General features: G+C 37.6%; 1 protein-coding gene across 7 annotated transcripts in view; it reads right to left on the reverse strand.

Moving 5' to 3' along the window:
* RASAL2 (RAS protein activator like 2) overlaps positions 1-23469 on the reverse strand; it is a 349893-nt gene that overhangs the window by 62005 nt on the left and 264419 nt on the right. For all 7 annotated transcript variants that reach the window (XM_088016941.1, XM_088016940.1, XM_028092076.2 and 4 more), the window contains exon 4: positions 21163-21269. In XM_088016941.1, coding sequence (XP_087873067.1) covers positions 21163-21269 — 107 coding nt within the window. The remainder of the gene's footprint in view (positions 1-21162; positions 21270-23469) is intronic.

Raw genomic sequence — 23469 nt, forward strand, 5'->3', positions numbered from 1 at the left:
AGGTAGTAGAATCTACAAAAAAATTCTGTTTTTATCTCCTTGATAAAACTGAAACATGGTTTTCACCTGAGAATATTGTTTAGCTTAGGCTATAAAGGCTGATCTGGCATCAGTCTATTCGGCCATGTGGTCTCCCACGTGTTCAGGAAGACCACATAACTGAACAGATGATGCCACTGAAAACTATCTCCAAGCTAGCCTTAGCTTCTACTATGCCTCTGTCCTGGACCAACTATGCAGCGAGCCAGCCTTCCAGTGACATTACCCCCACTAGGAAACCTCAGAGTTTAAGGCATGCCCACTTGCCCACTGCCCCTTCTGAGCAATTCCTTATGAACAGATCACTATCCTTTGCACCAAGTAATTCTTCTGCCCTGACTATAGCTTATTGGACCAAGGATGGATACCTGACCTAACAGTCCCTAAAAGAGGGGACCTGGTAAGAGTTCTGCCTGTAGGATATGGTATCACCTGGTAGCTACTAAATATTCTAGCCTGATTCCTGGCCATTCCCTGCTTCATGCTTTACCCTCCAACAACTCTGAGAGCCTGAATTTTTCTACATTTACCATGCATCTCTGCCACTGCTCATATTCCCTCCCTTGCCCCTGGCTAAGTCATCCTTTCAGACCCAGCTAAGGCATGATCTCTTTTAGAGTGTTTTTTAACACATCCTACACCTTACTCTAGAGTAGGTGGCCCTCCTCTGTGCTCCTGAGTATTCCAAATAGAGCTAATCTTACATTTAGCACACTGCATGTCCACTTATGTGCCAACAGCCTTCCCTCTAAACTCTGAACTCAGGGCAGGGATTAAACAATCTTTGCCTTCCCAGGGCAGGTCTGATAGCAGGCAATTTGTAGGGGTTCAATAAGTGTCTGTAGAAGGGAATTAAAATGGGCAGTGAAATGAATAAAAGCCATTGTGGTGTTTTTGATGCAAGTACCAGTGTAGAAAGAGCAGGCAACTCTGAGTCAGAAACTGTGGCATCAAATCCTGGCTCCAATTTCTCCTATTGAATGACCTTGGACAAGTCACGACTTCCAAGTTTCGGATTTCTTACCTGTAAAATAAGTAATAAAAAATCCTCTTCCTAGGGCCATTCCAAAGAATAAGATAACTGAATGGAAAAGTATTTTTAAAATAATGGAAAATGGAAGGCGCCTGGGTGGCTCAGTTGGTTAAGTGACTGCCTTCGGCTCAGGTCATGATCCTGGACTCCCGGGATCGAGTCCCGCATCGGGATCCCTGCTCAGCGGGGAGTCTGCTTGTCCCTCTGACCCTCCTCCCTCTCATGTGCTCTCTCTCTCTCTCTCATTCTCTCTCTCAAGTAAATAAATAAAATCTTAAAAAAAAAAAAAGGAAAATGGATCCCTATAAGTATTAACTGAATGTGAATCTAGGGGGAGAGACTACTGAATAGGTGAGGTAGAATCACGATTTTCCCCCTTAGAAACTACCACATCAAAGGAAGGGAAAGAAACTAGATATAAGTTCCACAAATAGCAGGGATTTTTGGCTCTTCTGTTCAGTGATGCACGCCAGTGCCTATAGGGAAACTTGATACATCATAAGTGCTCTATTAACATTTGTTGAATGAGTGAATTTACTGAAGGTTTCCTGGATATGAAGCACTGGCTAGGTGCTTTCCAATACGTAATACTGGGTAATTGATGCAACTCCACAAAATGGCTATTCAGCAACTTGCTTTAGGTCATACAGTTAATAGATGTGGAGTCAGGATTTAAACCCAGTATACTGAAAATACTTAAAAAGTTTCATTCATTCATGTATTTATCGAGCACCTTTTATTGGTTTGAGGCACTTGAGATGCTATTGGTGAACAAAACAAACACAAATCTTTGCCTTCATTAGGCTTCATATACTAGTGGAAGGAGACAGACCATAAACCAAGAACATAATAAATTAGTAAAAGACAAGTAGATTTTCTATAGAAAAATAGAGCCATGTAAACAGCTGAGACTATAAAGTGGTCACGATAGGCCTTTTGGAGAAAGATTACACTGACTAAAGACTTGAAGGAGGTGAGTTAGCCTGCAGGTATGAGAAGGGAAAGCATTCCAGGCAACAGGAATGGGTTGGGCAAAGGCTTTAAGGCAGAACTTCTGGTATGTTTCAGAAAGAGGCAAGAAGTCAGTGTGGCTGGAGTGGAGAAAGCAATGGGAAGAGTTGTGGGAAATGAGCCAATGGGTAGAAGTGCTGGTCCCAGTAGCAGGGTGAGTGGCAGATCCATTGTGAGGACTTTACCTTTTACTCTGGTTTCTAAGGAAAGCAACAACAAGTAACAAGACCATCCAAAACAGTCACAAATAAGTAAGCATTTGTTTTTCCGAGAGAAATAACTTTAGCTATGAAAATAGAAATGTGTACTGATTTAATATGGTTTTAAGTAAGAATGTGCATTATGTGAACCGTTCATTTTCTTTATCAATAGTAGATCGCCTACCAACAGTTGGGATAAAGATGATGTTTGACTTTTCCCTGGTCACACGGCTGCCAAGTGGCAGAGTGCAACTTCAAGCCCAGGCAGCCTGACTCTGGAACCCTTGCTTTTTAACCACTAGACTACACTGGTTCTGCACATACTCATTCCTCTTCAAAATACTGTGGAAGGAGCCGAGATGTCCTTCAACAGATGAATGGATAAAGATGTGGTCCATATATACAATGGAATATTACTCAGCCATCAGGAAGGATGAATACTTCCCATTTACATCAACATGGATGGAAATGGAGGGTATTATGCTAAGTGAAATAAGTCAATCAAAGAAAGACAATTATCACATGGTTTCACTCATGTGTGGAATATAAGAAATAGCACAGAAGATCACAGGGGAAGGGAGGGAAAACTGAATGGGAAGAAGTCAGAGAGGGAGACGAACCATGACAGAATCTTGACTCTGGGAAAGAAACTGAGGGTTGTGGAAGGGGAGGTAGATGGGGTAACTGGGTGATGGACATTAAGTGGGGCACGTGATGTGAAGAGCACTGGGTGTTATATGCAACTAATGAATCACTGAATACTACATCAAAAACTAATGATGTACTCTATGTTGGCTAACTGAATTTAAATTAAAAAATACAAAATAAAGATATATTCCTACAAAAGGTAAAAACAAACAAACAAAATACTCTAGGCACTATAACATAATGCATTTTCTCCATGTGTGTTGTGCTGAATTACTATACGTTTCTTATTACAGAATTATATACCACCAAAAAGAAAAAAATGCACTATGACAATTTGAAAATATGAGGGTAAAAAAGAAGACAAAATGCCCACTAGTGTGACATCTGACTCAGAAAAATTTGCCACTAGGGCTCTTCCCTATATAATTAAACTGAAGTAAAATTGAAACCCTACTGAAATTACTTTTATATGTAACTGATTCTGTAGTCACTATGAGACAAAAATCCAAATATAAGATTTAGAAAGAGATGGATGTCAAGAGGAAAATGCTTCTCTCTTTCACATCAAGTTATGACATCTATGTCTTATGTGAATGTGAGGAGTAAATGATGCTGACTTTAAAATCCAATAGCATCAGTGGAAACAAAGGAAAAGACTACAAATAAACTGATTTCATACTTCAGACACCAACCTAATCTGAAAACACACTAATAGAACCCTCAAAACAAATCCTACCTCATCCAGGCCTCCTTGGAAATACTGTTGCTACAAGCTACAATTCTGAAAAATAGTAGAAAGCTTATCATTTAAACAACTCCATTGTCATAAAGCAAATGACATAACTAAAATGACTTACTTTAATTAGTCGGTACTCCCTCTTCTCTGCCAAAATAAGGCTTAAATTTAGCAACTGCCCATGAAAGGAAAAGCCAAATGTTGCCTTAATCTGGAGCTTGGGCAATGGTAAGAGAAGGATAAAAGTTGTTCACCACCTACAAACTGGAGTAACCCCCAAAGACTGAAATTGGCTATCAGGGTCTGATTGGTAACTGAAATAAAACAGCTGCTAGGCAACGGCTCTCAGAAGCCTCCAGGACGTTAACGAGAGCCTCTGACTTGCCTGTGTCCCTTAAGACATGAAGAAGTGGAGGCGGAGATACATGTCATCACCTTTCACACAGAAGCAGGGTGATGTGCAACACAAGGCCGGGGCCATCCTGTGTGAGACTCTTTCTTATCGGTGGCCACACCAGGGATTAGGGAAATCTAGGTGATTTAAGCAATTTTAAGAGCAGTTCCTTAAAATACTACATGACTCACAGTAAGAAAATGCTATCTTGTCAATTAGAAAGGACCCAGGTGAGAATGGTCTCACTCTGGCTTTTTTAAGTTTTAATTAGTAAATTCATTTCTGTGTATTTGTGTATTTTAGCAGTTCATGGAATTATGGATTGCAATTACCTGAGAAGGGTGATGTCCTGTACAAATTATTTCCTTCCTTACTCTTTTAATAGACCTTAGGAACCTACAGATGTTCTGAAAATGTTCACTAGAATCCAGTTGTAGGCAATTAACAAGGAAGAAGGAAAAGGAAGGGTAACTGGAAACGTTAAACTCTACTTTCCAGTCACCAAATTTTACTTCCCTAGTTTATGTTCCAGTTATTGGAAGTCCAAATAGGAAGGGAGACTCTAGGTAACAAGGATAACGACAAAACAAATTGTTGCAAAGTGCTTTGCAGTTAACAAGCACTTCTAGTGTGGGGACTTCCCCCCACTGGGGACTTTTGTTTGTTTTTGTTTTTTGGCAAATTAAAGCGTCAAAGGGAAAAAAAGAAGGTCCTATAATAAATCACAATTGTTTTTCTAGCCCAGAACTGATGAATCACAATCTTTGGGCGTGAAGCACAGTGATCTGCATTTTTGACAATCACCCAATGATTCTCTTTTATTAAACAAAGTAAACATTTATTACAAAACTTTAAAACATACGAAAGCACATACATTAATACATTAACCACATATCCATTAATCAGATCTAACCCACATTAACATATTGATACATTATTAGATGTTAAAATATAAAAGTAAAATATGTATATATTATAATATATATACATACATGTTATTAAAATTATTTTAATATGGCATGTTATAACATATTGATATTTTAAGATTTGTTGGCGGGGGAGGGGGGCAAACACCTTTTCTATCCCTAAGAATATTCTTTGTCTTAAGAGATTCATTTTCATTTGACAGAATGCTGTTATATCAGATTTCTTTGGATTATTACCTTCCTGTTAAATTTTTTCAAACCTTTTACTTCAACTTTTGTTTTAAATGTATCTTTAAAAAAAAATTAGGTCTATTGAGGTATAATTCACAAAAGGAAAATTCATTATATTTAGGTGTGCAATTTGATGAGTTTTAACAAACGTATATACTACTGCAACCAAGAGACAGATTTCTACCACCCAAAACATTTCTTTGTGCCACTTTACAGTCAATCCATTCCTCCCACCTCAGCCCCTAGAAACCACTAATCTGCTTTGTCCCTACAGTTTTATCTTTTGCATACTGTTATATAAATGGAACTATGCAGAATGGAGTCTTTTATCACTTAGCACACTGTTTTGGGAATTGATCCATGTTATTGCATGTATCAGCAGTCCGTTCCTTTTGATTCCACATATGGCTATTCCAAAATATGTTTACCCATTTGCCAACTGACAGGCATTTGGGTTGTTTCCAGTTTGGGTCTATTAAGAATAAATCTGCTAGGGGCACCTGGGTGGCTTAGTCGTTAAGCGTCTGCTTTGGGCTCAGGTCATGGTCCCGGGGTCCTGAGATCGAGCCCCGCATCGGGCCCCCTGCTCTGCGGGAAACCTGCTTCTCCCTCTCCCACTCCCCCTGCTTGTGTTCCTGCTCTCTCTCTCTTTGTCAAATAAATAAATAAAATCTTAAAAAAAAAAAAAAGAATAAATCTGCTAAAAAAATGTGTGAACAAGTCCTTACATGGACATATGGTTTGGGAACCACGAAGTTAAAAGCTTGGTTGGAAATTCACAAATACCATGGAGAGATGGCAACTTTTTAAAATGATAAGATGTTAGTGAGATGCAGTAGTGGACGGAACTTGAGAAGGGAAGGAATCCCTGATGTTTTTTCCTTTCTATGTAAAATAATTTTAGATTTACAGAAAATTTGGAAAAATAGTACAGTTTTCTCTTACCAAACTTCCCCTAACGTTAACATCCTACATAACCATAGTAAAATTATGAAAATGAGAAAATGAACATAGGGTAGCATATCAACAAATTACAGACCCAATTCTAACTTCACCAGTTTTTCCACCGTATTCATTTTCTATTGCTACTGTAACAGACTGTCACAACATGGTGGCTTAAACAGTACAAATCTATTATCTTACAGTTCTGTAGGTCAGAAGTCCAACACAGGTCTCACCTGGCTAAGACCAAGGTGTCTGCAGGGCTTTATTCCTTTCTGAAGGCCCTAGGAGAGAATCTGTTTCGTGCCTCTTCCAGCCTCCAAAGGCCACCCACACTCCTTGGTTTATGGTCCCCTTCCTCCACCTTCAAGGCCAGTAATGTTGCACCTTTCTGAAAGGTTCTGTTGTTAAAGCCTGTGATTAAATTGAACCCACCTAGATAATCTAGGGTACTCTTCTCACCTCAAGGTCTTTAGCCTTACTCCTATCTGCAAAAGTCTCTTTTGCCATGTAAAATAACATATTCACAGATTCTGTGTCTTAGGATGTGGACATCTTGGAGGCCATTATTCTACTTTCCTTCCATACATAGTTTATGTAATTACTTTCTTACGAATGGGCATTTGGGTTGTTCCCAGTATTTTGTAATTATAAACAATCCTGCAAAGAATACCTTGTGCATCTGTGTTTTCATACTGATGGATGTGTACCTTCAGGGTAGACTGCTAAAAGCAAGAATGCACATCGGTAGCTTTGCCAAAATCCCCTCTAGAAGGGTTGCTCTAGTTTATATTCCCATCAGCAATGTATGAGAGTGTCTGTTTCCCATGATCTCACCAACTAACTTTGTTGTCAAACTAGTTTTTGCTAGCCTAAAAGGTGAAATAGTATCAAAATATTGTTCTAATTTGCATTTCTCTGATTATAAGTGAGTTTGAACACTCTTCTTATATGTTCGGGACAATTTTTATAGCATTTGGGAATTACTGTTCATGCTTTTCCCCCCCAGTTTTTCTATTGGGTTTTGGTCATTTGTCCCTCAATTTTTAATAGTTCTTTATATGTTGTGAATGTTTTCTCTCACCTTGTTGTCTTTTAACTTTGGTATGATTTTTTTTGCCACGCAATTTAAAAAAAAAAAGATTTACTTATTTTACAGAGACAGAGAGTGCACGCTTGCACTAGGGGAGGGGCAGAGGGAGAGAGAATCCCGAGCAGACTCTGCCCTGAGCATGAGCCAGGCGTGGGGCCGATCCCACAACCCCAAACCAAAACGGAGTTGGATGCCCAACTGACTGAGCCACCCAGCTACCCCATCACACAATTTTTAAAATCATTCTTGCCTCTGGCTTTTCAGTAACCATTACCAAAAGTTTTTTCCTACATTAAGGTTATCAATGTTTCCTTCTAGTACTTGTATGGTTTATTTATTCATTTTATTTTACATTTAGATCTTTAATCCATTTGGAGTTCATGTTTATGAGAGGTGTGAAATACATATCTAATTATATCTTTTTTTTCCAAATGACCACTCATTTGTCCCTACACTATTTCTTTCAAATGCCAACTCCTCAGGAAGCCATTCCTGATCTAATAGGAGTTATAGTCTCTTCCCTCTGATTATCTAAGCTCTTTTGTTTATATTACTGTTTTCCTCTGTCTTGACCAATAATTAGTTCTATTCCTATGCCATATCCCCTAGTGAGTCTTAACTCCTATTTTATATCCCCTACTGAGTCTTAACTCCTGAAGGCAAACATTATTCAGCTCATCTTTGTATTTCTTCAATGCTCAGCATACAGTGGGTTACTTAATACATATTTGCAGAATGCTAATGATTAACCTGAATTATTAAGAAAAGTCCAATACATTCAAGAAAGTGAAAATACCTAATACATTCAAGGGAAAAAAACTCCTTAAAATTATTAAAATTAAGCTAAATCTGTGTTTAAAGAGGAAAAGTTTAGTATCAGGAATATTCACTTCTGGAGACCACCTCAGTTCCTGCTAATGAGATGTATGTTGATTTTCTTATGACTGGCAGAGACTGCAGATCTTAAGTTCACTCAGTGTGAATATAAGAAAAATGGCTTTAAGGGATAAAATAATGAGAAATGATGGGTCAAAACTAAGAAAGAGAACATTCTCCCAAATTGAGGTCTATTAGTCTATTGGACAGTCTCCCAGAGGTTAACATGGAAGCCTGAAAAAGCATCAGATAATATAATGTGAGAGATACTTTTTCATTGTCAGGGGAGATGGACTAGATGAATTTAATTGAAGTTTCCCTTCTCTCATTTCTAGGACTCTAAGAATAAAAGCATCATAGATGGAGGGGGGCTTTGGAGCCTAGTAGTTATTTAAAAAAATAAAATTTTTACTGTCTCTGGTGAAACAAAATGCACCTGAAACCCATATTATGGAAATGGCAGTAAGCAAAAGATACAAATAAAACAATATAATTATTCTTTACTAATGTCTATCAGGATGGCTTTTTTTTTTTTAATATAGAATAAAATGGGGAAGGAAAGGAGAAACACATCATGGAAAGGATTTTATTAGGCATATTTATATAACTTCTAGAAGCTATTTCCTAACTGTACTGTTTCTAATGCTGCAAATTTTTTTTCATTATAAATTTAGGCCCCAAATATTAACCTATTGATCTTTAGTATATAGTAGCTTTTTTTTTTCCTGCAAACCTTCAAGGATCTTAAGATACCTGGGTAGTATTTCATTACCATAAGAAAGGCATCAAAGGCCTTAGAGTAGGTCAGACAATTTGCTTTTGGTCACACATGTAAGACACTAACTGAACGTACATTAAACAAATACAGCACTTCTCACTCCTCTGCCTGTTTAGGTACAAGTTCCTAAATGCCAATAATATAAAATCTGATACTCTGGCAGAATTCAAAGGCAGGTAACACAGACCCTAGATCATATGGTCAGAAGAGTGCAGAGCCTTTTCCAACTGTAGACACCCGATTTTAATGGAGAAGAGCTCTTGAGTGACAATGGACTCACTGACTGCATAAGATATGAGCCCAGGTAGCTAAGGACAGATCATCAGGTTTTGACCTTCACTTCTGCTGGAGCTATTGTCTTCTCCTCATTTAACTTTTAAAGAGTTGAGAGCAGACCATATTCCTATACATCCAATTATTCCTTGAGTAAGAAGCCAACTAAGACAGTCCTCATTAGTTACTCTATCATTAATCTCACAGGACTTCCATAGAAAGAAAATTATTCCCTTCTATTCACTACATTCCTCCCTTAATTCTATTTTACTTAACAGATTAATATACACCCTTAAAAATTTCACAATGTTGCTTAATTTTAAAGTAATGACAGAGATGTTATGGCTTAAGAGGTTAATGTCTTTGCAATGGGCGTACCTTAGGTAATCATGAATCACCTATACATTAAGTGAGTTTTCATAAACAGGTTAGAAAAAAGAAAAGGTCAGTCCTGGAATTATAAGATTAACAAGATACAGTCCTGATCTTCTAGAAGACTGATTTCTAAATTGTCTTGACTATGTATCAAATGAGTAAAATATTGCTGGTATGCATTCCTAAAATTGTTTACTTACAAAATACAAGAATGTTCTAATGTACGATTATAAAACATTCAATAACATAAAAATTTAAAGAATGAAATTTAAAAAATCAAGTATTTATTATTTTCTTCCTGCAGCTCAGATGGATCATATTGAATACCCTTCTGAGGTATATACATCCCATTCCGGAGACCACCACCTAGAATATCATAGGCCAGGGAAGGCAACCATGCAAATAGTGACCCTACAATAAGGGTCTATATATAACCAATAAATGTACATTCCTATGGAAGGACAGGGAAGGTCAAGGCTAATGTTGCCTAGAAGAAGTAGTGAGACACTGGAGCTGAATTTTAAAGGATGAGAATGCTTTTAGGAAGCATAGAAGGTGGCCGGCCTTTTTAGGCAGAAATGTGCAAATATAGCTGAAGGAACTTGTTTGGGGAACTCTTAAGTTTGGGAAAAATGGAGCACTAAGATGGAGCACCCTCTAAGTTTGGAGGCTGAGAGATCTGGGGGTGGGGATGGGGATATTGGGTATTAGGAAATGAAACTGGAAGGACAGCCAAAAACTTGACAATGAAAGGTTCTCTGTGCCAAGTGAACTTTGGTTTTTATCACCCTATAAAACACGAGTCAAACTCAAAAGCTTTCAGCAGGTGACTGATGCTTTTTGATGGAAAAGCTAGGTCTGTCTGGAAATATTTAAACGAGGGGAAGAAGGAAGGGAGAGAAAGAGGAGAGTGGAAAGAACTCACTGTGCAAGCCAAATAAAATGTATAATATTTGGTCATGTCCATGGGCACGGGACCATAGAGAACTACTAAATGACTCTGAGCAAGGGACAGTCAAGTAATGATCAGAGTTAGAACAGCAGTGCAAAGGCTAAAGTGGGGACAGAGGTACTGGAGGCCAGGAGAGGAGTTAAAGTCTCTACTGTACTAGATGGAACTGGCTACACATTTTCAGGGGTTCAGTGCAAAATACAAGGGCCCTTGTTCAAAAAGCAGGAACTCAGGGCCATTAAAAGTACTAAAATAAAAAACTTTGCTTTCCTGGCTGTCTCTCTCTCCATCTGCTCTAGTGTTTTTCATTTGCTATTTAATGTTATGCTCCCTCAGGCACCAGGGCAAGAGCAGATCTTCACAGGTGCCCAGGGCCCCTGCCCACGACTCAGTATGTGGGTGGCCCACTGGTTGCCAGGTTGCCCTTCCCTAGCCAATAAACCCAAGTGCCATGCCCAGGCCCAGGGTAGGGAAGTTGAGCCAGGCTTCTTCCCTTCCCATGGCTGCCTCTACAACTCACTAGGTATCTGGCTTGGGGATGGGCAAGAGGCTTTCCCCAAATGAGTTGTGGCCTTTAGCCACCTGCCAGACACCAGTGAAGCTGACAAGCAGGAGCAAGGACAGTCCTTTCAAGCGCTGCCTTGGGGTGCCACAGAGTGTGCAGGTTAACCCCTATTTTTTTTATGGTTGTACAAAGGCCCACGCCAGGGTCAGAGAGTGACAGCTAGGGCTGGATGTGGCAGATGGGAGAGGCTAGTTGGGGTTCCAGGGGTGGGAAATGGGCATTATAGAATCCATCCCAGGGAGGCAACAGGAGGTGGTGCCAGGCCTTAGCTCCAAGTCCCAGCACATGCTCCACTGTCCCATTAGACCTCACTTAACAGAACATGAATCCAAAAACGGATCAGTAAGAATCTTAGGATGGAAACCATAGAACATTAAACTCCATGCATAAGGCCTTTCTGAGTCTAGGTCCTGTGCACTGCACTGGTCTCATGCTCATGAAGCAGGTCCTGGTACTGGTTCAGGGGAAGAATGTTGTAACAGGCACGGATAATTGAAGTAAGTAGCAGTGGGGCTGGGAAACAGTAGGATGGATAAATTTGAAGAGGAGAAGAGAAGAAGATCTGGTAATTGAACATGGGAGGAAAGAAAATACTATGGTTCTGGGAACTGAAGAAATTTGTAGTACTACAAAGTTGAAAATTCAGGGGGAAAAACATAAGTGAATACAGTTTGGGGCAAGCTGAATTTACATTACTATGGGACATAGAACTAAGTGTTAGTTGAATCCAGAGGACTGTTTGGAAGAAGATTCTCCAACAAAACAACATCGCTAGGGGCACCTGGGTGGCTTAGTCAGTTAAGCGTCTGCCTTCGGCTCAGGTTGATGATCCCAGGGCCCTGGGATTGAGCCCCACATTGGGCTTCCTGCTCCGCAGGGAGTCTGCCTCTCCCTCTGCCTGCCGCTCACCCTGCTTGTGCTCTCTCTCTCAATCTGACAAATAAATAAATAAATAAACACATCGCTTCCTATTTCCTGATTTGTTGATCATTAATTTCATTACTATACAAAAAGTCATGGAAAGGTCCTTTGAAGATCTCAGTTTTAATCCATTAAACAAGTCCACATCTAAAACATCATAAAAGACTCTAGAGGCAAAGGTGGACTATACACAAAATGAAAAAAGTCAAGCAGTTTATTTAATAGACATGAACTTATGGAAAAGATTATAAAGTATACTAGGTAAGATACAAGTAACAAGATATAAAAATTTGCAAAAATTAAAAAATATTCATATGACTGCCATAATTTTTTTCTTTTAAAACCAAATGTCATGCTTCCTATTTCGATATCTAGTAAAAATGTATGAAGCTATACAAGCTTCCTTATAGCAGGCAAAAATTATGGTAGTTTGCATAAAAATGCAAATACACAAAGTATCACTAATGAGCACCTAAAAAGAACTTGTAGAAAAGAAGGAGCCAATATATAACGAAATGCATTTTGTTGTCCTTTTTCCTCACCAAAATAGATTTCATTTAGCGCAATATATCCAAAATATTATCACTTCAACTTGTAATCAATATTAAGAAGTATTCAGATATGCTTTTTTCTCAAGTTTTTAACAGCTTTATTGAAATTCACACACCACCAAACTCACTCTTTTAAAGTGTACACTTTAGTGGTGGTTGTCTATTCAGAGAGGTGTGTAACAGTCACCACAGTCTAATTCCAGAATATTTTCATCACTCCCCAAAGATATCCCATATGAATCAGCAGTCATTCTCTCCTCAACCCTTGGCAACCATTAATGTAGTTTCTCTCTCTACGGATTTGCCTCTTTTGGACATTTCACATAAATAGATCCTATACTATGTGGCCTGTTGTGTCTGGCTTCATTCGCTTAGCATCATGTTTCCAAGGTTCTTCCATGTTGTAGTGTATGTCAGCACTTCACTCCTTTTTATGGGTGAACAATGGAGAGACCACATTTTGTATATCCATTCTTCTTCAGCTGATGGACATTGGGCTGTGTCCAATTTTTGGCTGTTACAGATAATGCTGCTAGGAGCATTCATGGACAAGATTTTGTATAAACACATGTTTTCAATTTTCTTGTATATATACATAGAAGTAGAATTGCTAGTCATATGGTAACTCTGTGTTTAATCTTTTGAGGAATTGTCAAGCTGTTTACAAAGTGGCCGCACCATTTTAAATTCCCTTCAGCAATATAGGAGGGTTCTAATTTTTCCACATCCCTGTCAACACTTATTATGTTCTCTCTTTTTGATTGTGGTCATCCTAGCATGTATGAAGTGGTATCTCACTGTGGCTTTGATCGGCATTTCCCTAATGGCAAATGATGTCGAGCACCTTTTCATGTGTATATTGGCCATTTGTACATCTTCTTTGGAGACATGTCTATTCAAATCCTTTTGGAACCTTTTCTTTTACAGCTACAACAGACTGACAAAAAATTTTGTAGTGACATTATAATCAAATAATAACCTGGGAATGAAGTTCTTTTAAAATGAAATTAGTAGGTGCTTAATATAAAACATAACATTTAAAAACCCAGTGGAATGGTCCCGGCTTTGGTTATAGAATTAATGGGTCTGACAGCAGGAAGGCCCTCAGTGTTATTACTTACAGCAGTGCTCGAACCCTGCTGAATACAGGTACAGCTGAGAAGTACAAAAATATCTTCTCGTACAGCTCACCCCAGCAAAGCTGAAAAGTTTTCATTTCCCTATCTCTAGCTTCTTAAGTTCGGTCAGAGAGGAAAGCGTCTAATATCAGTTGTACTTAGAGGTTAACTACTTGTTATTTTAAGTGGGCATCAGCCCTTCAAACCATTTATTTCTATTGTGAAATGAAAGGTGTTAAGCCTCCACTCCCCCATTAAAGCAGAAGAAAAATATCTTTGCTTTGAGAAAGAGGGGCTTATAGTATACTATCCATAAGAACGAGCTGTAAGTGAGTTCATCTCATTCTCTCTCAAATAGCCCTCTTTCTTCTCCTAGGCAAGATACATTGGCATATTCACTAGTTCGCACTGCTGCAAACCTATTTTATGAATAACCATAGATTGAGGAGAGTTCCCATCATTCTTCTGATTCTTTTGAGTTGAGAATCTTGGCAATATTCCCTGCCATGCCTGTTCCCTTTTCCTCTGGGTATTTGCTATCTCCTTTCTATCTCCCTTAAGGGGTCATATCTAACCTTATTCCTTTTGTCTCTGCTTCAAATTTCATATTTTCTAGGAAATTATTAAAAAAATTAAAAATTAGGGACACCTGGGTGGCTCAGTTGGTTAAGCAACTGCCTTCGGCTCAGGTCATGATCCCGGAGTCCTGGGATCGAGTTCTGCATCGGGCTCCCAGCTCAGCGGGGAGTCTGCTTCTCCCTCTGACCCTCTCCCCTCTCATGCTGTTTCTCTCTCTCTTGCTCTCTAATAAATAAATAAATAAAATCTTTTAAAAAAACTAAAAATTATACCCCTTCTGATTATAGAATGATTTAAAGGTATAGTTAATATTCAATATCTACAGACTATAATTTTTCTGACATTCTTGTTTATTATATTATTTTTACCTCTGGTATTATTTTGATAGACATATAATACAAATATATCCATATATTATAGATTCATACATACATGTATATAAATACACTCTCTATTAAAAAGAGGTACCACAGCAGGGTGATCCACTTTGGATTTTAACTCCATACAGATGGTCAGTAAAGAGAAGAAAAGTTGGATATAGAATTTTTAAGTAGCAGAGAACAGAACTTTAAGTGTCCAGGAATGCAGCTGCAATGAGGAATACAAAAGTTGAAATGGTATTGCACCTTGCTGCTATGAATTCAAATTGATTATTTCACCCCTAAGACTGAGATTCTCAGGCTGGTCAGAGGTCACTATGCCACAATAAAGTATTCTGTAAATTTAGACTTGTCATCTGAACTGATGGTGTCAAACACTTGGAAGGACAACTAATATACAATGCAGCATTTGTGAGCAATAACAGAGCACTGAAAAAATATCGCTTATTAGTTTCTTATGCCAGACCTGAAGGTACAAAAGAAAGTACTGATGTCTACCGGGAAGACATGGACTAAAATGTTCCCAATACATTAACCAATCATTTGGACAAACAGTTCTCAACCCTGGGTACATGTTAGAATCATCTGGGAAGGTTTCAAAAAATACAAAATACAGGGTTCTAGTCCAGAGATTTTGGCTTAACTAGTTTGAGGTGGAGCCCAGGCATCAGTTTTTTTCGTTTGTTTGTTCGTTGGTTTTGGAGATGTTCCTTAGGTGATATTTAGGTAGAGCCAGAGTTGAAAACCACTGGTTTCGACAACGAACACTATTTGACCTTTATCAAGTGGTATGAAGCTTCGTCTCTTTGTTTAACTTGGAAAAACAAAAATCTTATTGAAGATCTTACTGATCTTATTGAGGATTCTATTCAAGACAGAGACCAACACCAACTGAGCCTCACATCTCAATACTTAAGAATGTATGTAACATTTCTTTTTACATAACAATTTAACTTAGTCTATATTTATTCTTCCAAAGTTTTGCTTTTTCTAAAAACTAGGCAAAGTTTTCATCTTTTGACAGTCTTTTGTATCTACTCTACCTGATTGGGAATGCTCAGGTGTCACTGTGACAGGAACAAGAAGGGTTACAAAGGAATAGTCAGCTACTGCCTTAGTTCAACTATGCTTTCTGGTTGTCTTGGCATATATTTTAGTGCCTGAATTCTTTCAGAGCCAAGCTCAAAGCTAATACAAACGAAGCAGCTGCAACTGCATTGTGTTACATTTACATGGAAGGCCAACTCAGACCATTGTGTTATGGAAATGAGAACACTAAGCCAAGCACCTGGCCCGGAACACAAGCAGCTTTCTTTTAGCCAAAGCTAAATTGATGACATCGTCTAAGGAGAAGTGATATAAAAATCATAAATATCAATAGTCACTTTATAAATAGAACATTAAAGAAAGAAGCCTGTTCCAAAAACTCAGGCAATGTGAAACAAATATATACAATTACAAGGCGTGATCATTTTCCCTTTTTGAATTAAATTTAAGTACCTGGATAAGTTTCATTAGTTTACTCATTTCTTCCTAATCACCCCTGTAATATCATATGAATGTAGTTTTAACAATGTATAAGACATACAACGGATGTTTTACTTAAAGGAAAACACAAATACGACAAATGTAAAGTCTAGCAAGGTGCTAAAGAAAAAAATGAAAAATAGCATCTTTAAGTGGGGCAAAAAGTATTCAAATGACAAATGGTTCTTGAAGAAGCTAATAGTCAAGACTCAGGTCTGCAAAAACATTGTGAGCTTATACATATGTATGGCATCTAAAGGGCTCAAAGAAATATCCACAGAAACAAACCATTAAATAAAGAATTCTATCTAGTTTCACTTCCCAATGTAAGTAGACACAGTATACACTATATACATAAAATACCATAGCCCTGAATTCCAAATATATATTAAAGTCTCTCTTGGTTGAAAAAAAAATGTAACTATTCTGCACAGGTGTACTCATTTACTCCAAATGATCGCTTAGTGATTATTAAATAGTTTAGTAATCCATTCGACTGAGATATCATCAGTAATACCAAGAGAGTAAATGTGAGATACTCACTTGATTCTGGTCATTCAATAATTCATGCATATCTTATTCATTAAACAATTATTTGCCGAGTGCTTACTGTGTGCAGAGTACTGTGTTAGGCATTGAGGTAGCTACAAAGATGAGATGAGAGGAGATAATTTATTGTCTAATGAGGGACACAATCCACAAACAAACAATTGCAACTGGAATTAAGGTAAAGAAATATGGAATGAAAAGAAGAAACAGAAAAACTATGCTGCAGATCTCTGCTTTTCCTTACGGCTATGATTAGATAAAAGTACAAACACACTGAAACATTCCTAAAAACCAAGACCTTGCCTTACCTATGCATTCAGTGGCCACATGAGTTCCCTCTTATGTCTATTTTTATTTTTTAAATTTATTGACTCTACTGTCTACCACTACCGTAAAGATGGCTTAGACTAAGTAAGAAATATACATGAATACACTGTTGTACCGGTTATCCATTTTAAGTTTTTAAAAATACACATTTTGGGAGATGAGAAAGATATACAAAGGTTTTGGGCTTCCCTGCTTTGGGTTCACTGCTATAGTTATTCCTTGGCTCCTTCCTGTCACACCAGCAGCAGTCAGTGGGATATAAGCGACTCTTCCCACCTGCTTCTCCTGGATCTCAAGCTAACCACTACTCCAGAACTACCAGCAGGCTCAGCTGATAGCCCAGGGTGGGCGCTGGGCTGGGCCTCTATTGAATGGCAGACAGTCCCTGAGCTATCACCCTGAGATGCAATACTGATAGCAAGAGGTAAAGAGTCACTTAGGGAAAAGTTAAGTAATTTACCAGTACTTCACAGTATTTATTAAATGGAGGTAGGAAGAAGGCCCTTTTGGAGAGTCCAAGACTAGCTCCTTTTTGGTTTAGCTTTTGAGCCAAGATAAATATTTCAAAAAACAAAGCTCTAACGCTTGCCAAATTTAGTTAAGCTTGACAAACAGTCACAGTCTTGCCCCAACCTACCTCCCCATCCTTCTCCCTTGCCATTTTTGCCTACATGCTTTTCGGCTCATGCCTCACTGAACCCTTTCTATGTTCCCTGGACGCCTCAGTCACTTTATGAAGTCTGTCTTTCTAAAATGCTATTGCCTCAGTCTGGAATAGTCTTCCTGTCAATTCTTTTCTTTTCTTTTTTTTTTTTTTTAAAGATTTTGTTTATTTATTCATGAGAGACAGAGAGAGAGAGAGAGAGAGAGAGAGGCAGGCAGAGGGAGAAGCAGGCTCCCAAGGAGCAGGGAGCCCAATATGGGTCTCGATCCCAGGACCCTGGGATCATGACCTGAGCCAAAGGCAGACGCTTAACTATCTGAGCCACCCAGGCACCTATGTCAATTATTTTCATTCAGCCTTTGAAACAGCCCAAATACTGGCTCCCCGGCAAAGTCTTAGCTTACACAATGCATTGTTAAAAATCTGTGTCACCATACTTATCCACCTCTTTATGAATCTGGTCATTTTTCTGTCTCTTGCTACTAGACTAGAAATGCTCTGGGAGTGGAAAATTCAGTTGTGTTCATTTTTGTTTACCCAGGACCTAGTGCCAAGAAAGTTTCAATAATTGGTGAATCACTAATACTCTGCCCAGAGTAAGCACTCAGTAAGTGTGTCACTGTCAATTTCAGGCAAGGCCTGCTAAAAACTATTCATCTGCTCTTCAGTATTTGCCTGAAAATGGAGCTGGGAAGAACAGGCCCTTTGGAGAGTCCACTGGGTAAGTAGTGAATCTGCTGTTCACCATAGTAAAGACACCTGAATCCTAGAATCACAAGAACTTATGCTTAAATCTCACTTCCGCTCCTTCAGAAAGTTAACATGGATCATTTCCATGGAAAAAATCATGTTAATAACATGAGCTACTGTATAATTAACTCAGTTAAGTATCTCAAAGTTTGGTTCCTTTTTTTAGTGCTTTCCCATATTCAGAGACTCTGTTGTGATATTAACTACAAACATATTTTGTGTTGACCTGAAAACTAGACATAATTCTTATTGGCATTACATTTAAGTAAATCACATTAGCTAGTGGTATTACATAGAAATTTAAAACATACAGTGTACTTCCACAGACATCCAAGTACTGCAGTGCCTCATCTAGTCAGCATATTCTGGTTTCTTTTTAAAAGAATATAAATTATTTATCCAGCATTATCATGGAATAAGGTATTTCACAAACCAGATTTTTCTGGATAACAAGTTTTATAAGCATCGCATATCTTCTAGATTTAAAATACTCTCAATGGATATGTTATCACACAAAACTACACAGTTATACTTAAAAAAAAAAAAAAAGCCCAGCACAAGAAATATAATTTCACTTCTTCTGAATGATTCAGGATCATTATTATCAATGTTAATTACTGCACTATGCATCATCCATCCTGTAATGCAATGGTACTCTTAAGGACTACTAATAAATATTGGGCTATCTGCCTTTATCCTAAGTGGATTCGGATTGTTTTTATGACTCCTTGCTTCTCATTTTCTCTGCCTCCTCCCTTAACTCACTGTCATCTTTTGAAAAATGACAAAAGGGTGTTATGATAGTTATTTTTCAACTAATTGTCTAGATAAGAACTGGTTAAATTCTCCTAGAGAGCTAAGTGCATGGGCTTAGTGACTGCAGTTTGCCAGTCAGAGGTCCCCCTTTCCTTCAATATTTCTAAACGCATGAGGTGGCTGAGATTGTCAGAAGAATAACAACTGAGTAAATGGTTTGTAAGTAGTGCCAGTGGTCATATATATGCATCATTGGTTTATTACTTTTACTCAAGAATAATTAGCTTTATTATTAAGGTAAACCTTAAATTAGTTATCACTGTTTAAATATAAATGAAAATTGTTGTTCTTAATTAATTTAAATTTAAAAAGCCCAGTCATGAACTTCAGATTCAATATAAGTACTTGAATGTTCTTTATTATAGAGGGATATCTTTCTTCAGTTATTGACTTTTAAAAAAAATTTAAATTTATTCTAGCATGATGGTATCAATATTTCAATTTCGAACTCAATCCTCTTCCCCACTTTGTATAGTTTAGTTTGTATAGTTTAGTGAAACTGTAGTCAGTTTCACTATATTTGATTTTTGTTCCATCAGGAAAACAAGAAGGGGAGGGAAGAGGGAAAAAAAATGTCTTTTTCATTCATTAAAAAATAAAACAAAAACCCAAACATTTAAGTGGTAAGCCATGTCTATGGAACAGAGAAATTCAGTAAAAGGGATGAAACCTGTAATTTTATAATTCCTTTCATAATTTGGTTAGAATATTAATCCAGTCTTGCCTCTGATCTTCACAAATGAGAGAACTGGTAAACATTTGAAAGGTGTCACAGTAATAGATATCCACGAACTCTACAAGGCACTGAGATACAATAAGGGCAAATCTTGCTCCTCAGCGTTAATCCAAAATAAAACATTCATTTTGGTTAGCTTACAAATCAATGCCAGCTTATATATCTCAAAATATCAGTTCAAATTAAAAAGTCATCCCAACTAAAAAAAAAAAAAAAAAAGTATTGGAATATATAAAGAATACAACATTAACTTAACAGAATTAAAAGAAAAGAATTTTTTTCCCAATAGAAAAGTCTACTTCTATTCTATAGTGATTTCCATTGAACCTACAATAATGACCAACTTCATGGCATTAATTCAAGTTTAAAAACAATAAATTTTAATAAAGTGATATAATTAGTCTATTTCTTATTCAATAAACAAAGGAAATGGGTGGATTAAAATCTGGGTTACTCAGAGTTATATCAAAAAGGTCCAAACCAGGACTGCAACTGGTGGTCAGCCGCCCTGATCACTTATAGCCTTCCAAGCTCAGCATTCAGGATTTAATACTGATTCTTGGTACTGCCTCGTCAGTTTAAGGAATATTTTAAACTGGGTTATATCTTCCAGGGCATTTCTTAAGCACTTAGATGCTCATCTACAAGATGGCTTAAGGAAAGCACAGGCCAAGGTCTCAGGATTAGAACTCACAATTGTCTAATTCTCTGATAATCTGTTCTGCAACTTTAGGAGTCCCATCATTCACTGTTTATGCCAGCTCATGAAAAATAACACAAAAAACAAAAAACTCCTTCCACTTGTTAAAAAAGAAAAAAACATCTGTCTTTACAGAACGGTGACAGGTTTTCGCCAGTAACTTGATAAAAGGGCATCCTGCAAAGATTTGCACTCTATAGTTCAGAGGACTTTGAATTTAACATATTTTGTTATACATTTTAGAAATTTCCCACAAGTATAAATAATTATTCCCTAAAATCTAATAAACCTCCTGCTGAAAGTAGTGGATGTTAACCACAGTTAATTTATGTAAATTGATAACTCTGTCCTTTAACTTCAGTATTCTAAGGAAATTCTTGAGCAAAATGTTTTGATTCCCTAGTAACTATCTCTAACTCTAAGGAGAAAGGAGAGAAAAGTAAAATATCTTTTAGAGAAGAGGAGCACTTACTGGTACTTTGAAGGGTGAGGTATTTACGGTGTCCATGGAGTTGGGTTTCTCTGATGTACTGGTCCCTGAGATACTCCGTCTGCGGGGGGACCTTTCTGCCGGTACCTCTGGAAAAGAAGAAAGAAACGCCATGAAGAAACCAGACTTGAGGATCTTTGACTACATTGTAAAATTAGTGGGGTTTTCTTCCCCCACAAAAAAATCAGTTTGCTTTAAAGGTATGTTACATTCTATCTCCACATGATTTATCTCTCTATCTCTGTGGTATTTGAACTACTGAGGCACTAGGGAGACCTGGTCATGCTTAAGATATCTGCTTTAGCATGACAGGTTATAATTATATCTGTGCACATGTAAAAAGTAATTTTTTCTGAGCTATGTTTAATATCTATAAATTCATTTACTATTTCTGTCTCACAGTGTATGAATCTATTTCTCTATATGTCAGCAATATAGAAGTTAATAGAATCCAAAGAAATTTTTGATATTCTTGATATACAGTCTCGTGTTGCATATGATTTGATGGTGTCTGCACAAAGGTCAAAGTTCAGTTCTGTGCAGATAGGATGATTCACCAGACTGCAGCCAAAGGGCCACGAGACGACTGAAAGCTACTGCTAGGATAAAATAACATATATGCCTATGCAGATATAAAAATAGATCAGCTTCTCCTTGTGCTGGCAAGATGACCTTACTAAAATCTTCCTCTGGAATCCTAAATCTGTTCAAACTGACCTAACAAGCTTCGGATTTTGCAGATGAGGTGATATTTTCTCATTTAATTACTATACACTATATTAAGGTTACATTTAAACAATTTTTTTCATAGAGTGATATAAATATATGCATATATATATGCACATACACACGCACACACAGATGATAGATATATACATATTATACCTTTATCACAACTGCTTCCCATCTCCACTTCAACTGACAGACATATAGGAATCCAGCTTCTCAGATAACATTAGATAATCTCAACATGGACAAGGAAAAAAAACACATCCTAAAAAAAGTACTCTGTATTATCTTCCAGATCTTAAAAAATAAGGAGTAAATCGTGACTCCGGAGACTGACATTTTGATTCCTGCTGTTCTCCCTTTAAAAGACAGATGCAGTTTAAACTTCCATTTCTGGCCTCCTGGCCCCTGGGATCCGTGCTACTTCCACTTAAGAGAAAGCGTTTTTTCTCTCGCTCCCTCCCTGTGTCTTGCTCTTCCCCTCCCTCTCTACAGCTTGCAGAGAGCAAGCGAGAAAGAAACACACAGGACTGCAGCTATTCAATCAATCGTTCCGACTGCACATCCTCATTAGTTACTTTCAGGCTATTAGCAGACGCCCAACCACTGCCTCCCCTCAGTTACAGAAAATTTCACTGTATTACACTAATCTGCAGCAAGAAAAAACATTTACTGAAATTTATATTCAGCTAGTGCCAAAAGGACACCATTTTACACAGACCTAGTAATGCACACAAATCAATCCCTCCCATGAAAATCCAATTGGAAGTGCTTACCCTATTACTATCTTTGCATGATGGACACTGATTTCCTTTCCATGACTAAACATATCTTCTGCGTGACATCTTGACCCATAAGACATAAGCCAAATTGCAACATTCCTAATGACTGAGAGGTTGCCAACATAGCGTCTTATATGCCTGCAGTACAAGAAAGTCCCATGCTATCACTGTTTTTAAAATTACAACCAATAACTGTAAGTCTCTCAACTTCTCTCTAACCATCAGTGGTTAAATGAGCCTTAATGTACAAAGTCATTTTCAGAATTAGACACACACGACTTCTAAAAAATGGCAGTATAATTAGCTAAAATTCACGGCAATGGCACACAAAGCACCAAATTTAAACAAATCAGTTTTGAAAGCACACGGAACAAGATCTTCAGACTTTAGGAGTGTGACTTTAAAGAGTGATTATCCAAGTTAGGCATTTCTACTGTATGGGGGGGGCAGGCTGGTGGGGAGAGGGGCTGGTGAAGATAAAAGAAAATTTCATTCTTCCTCTGATAAGGACCTATAATTAGAAGATACATGAGACTGAATATTACAGTATAACATATTTTAATATCTGAATAATTGATGGAGAAACCAAACTGGAGAAATAAGTTCCATTAGCAAGAATAAAATGATCCAGTAAACAGTTTTCCTTAATTTGCAATGTTCTGGATAAGGAAAAAAATGGAACCTTATTTCCTCATTTTCTTTCAAATATCAACTTTTAGTTTTCAGGCATCTGAAATCACTAAATAAATATATTTCCAGGCTTTTAACAATGTGAAAT

The sequence above is a fragment of the Eumetopias jubatus genome, unplaced genomic scaffold (genome assembly GCF_037043125.1).
Source record: "Eumetopias jubatus isolate StellerSeaLion01/CBP00866 unplaced genomic scaffold, mEumJub1_p1.0 scaffold_12, whole genome shotgun sequence".
Lineage (NCBI taxonomy): Eukaryota > Metazoa > Chordata > Mammalia > Carnivora > Otariidae > Eumetopias > Eumetopias jubatus.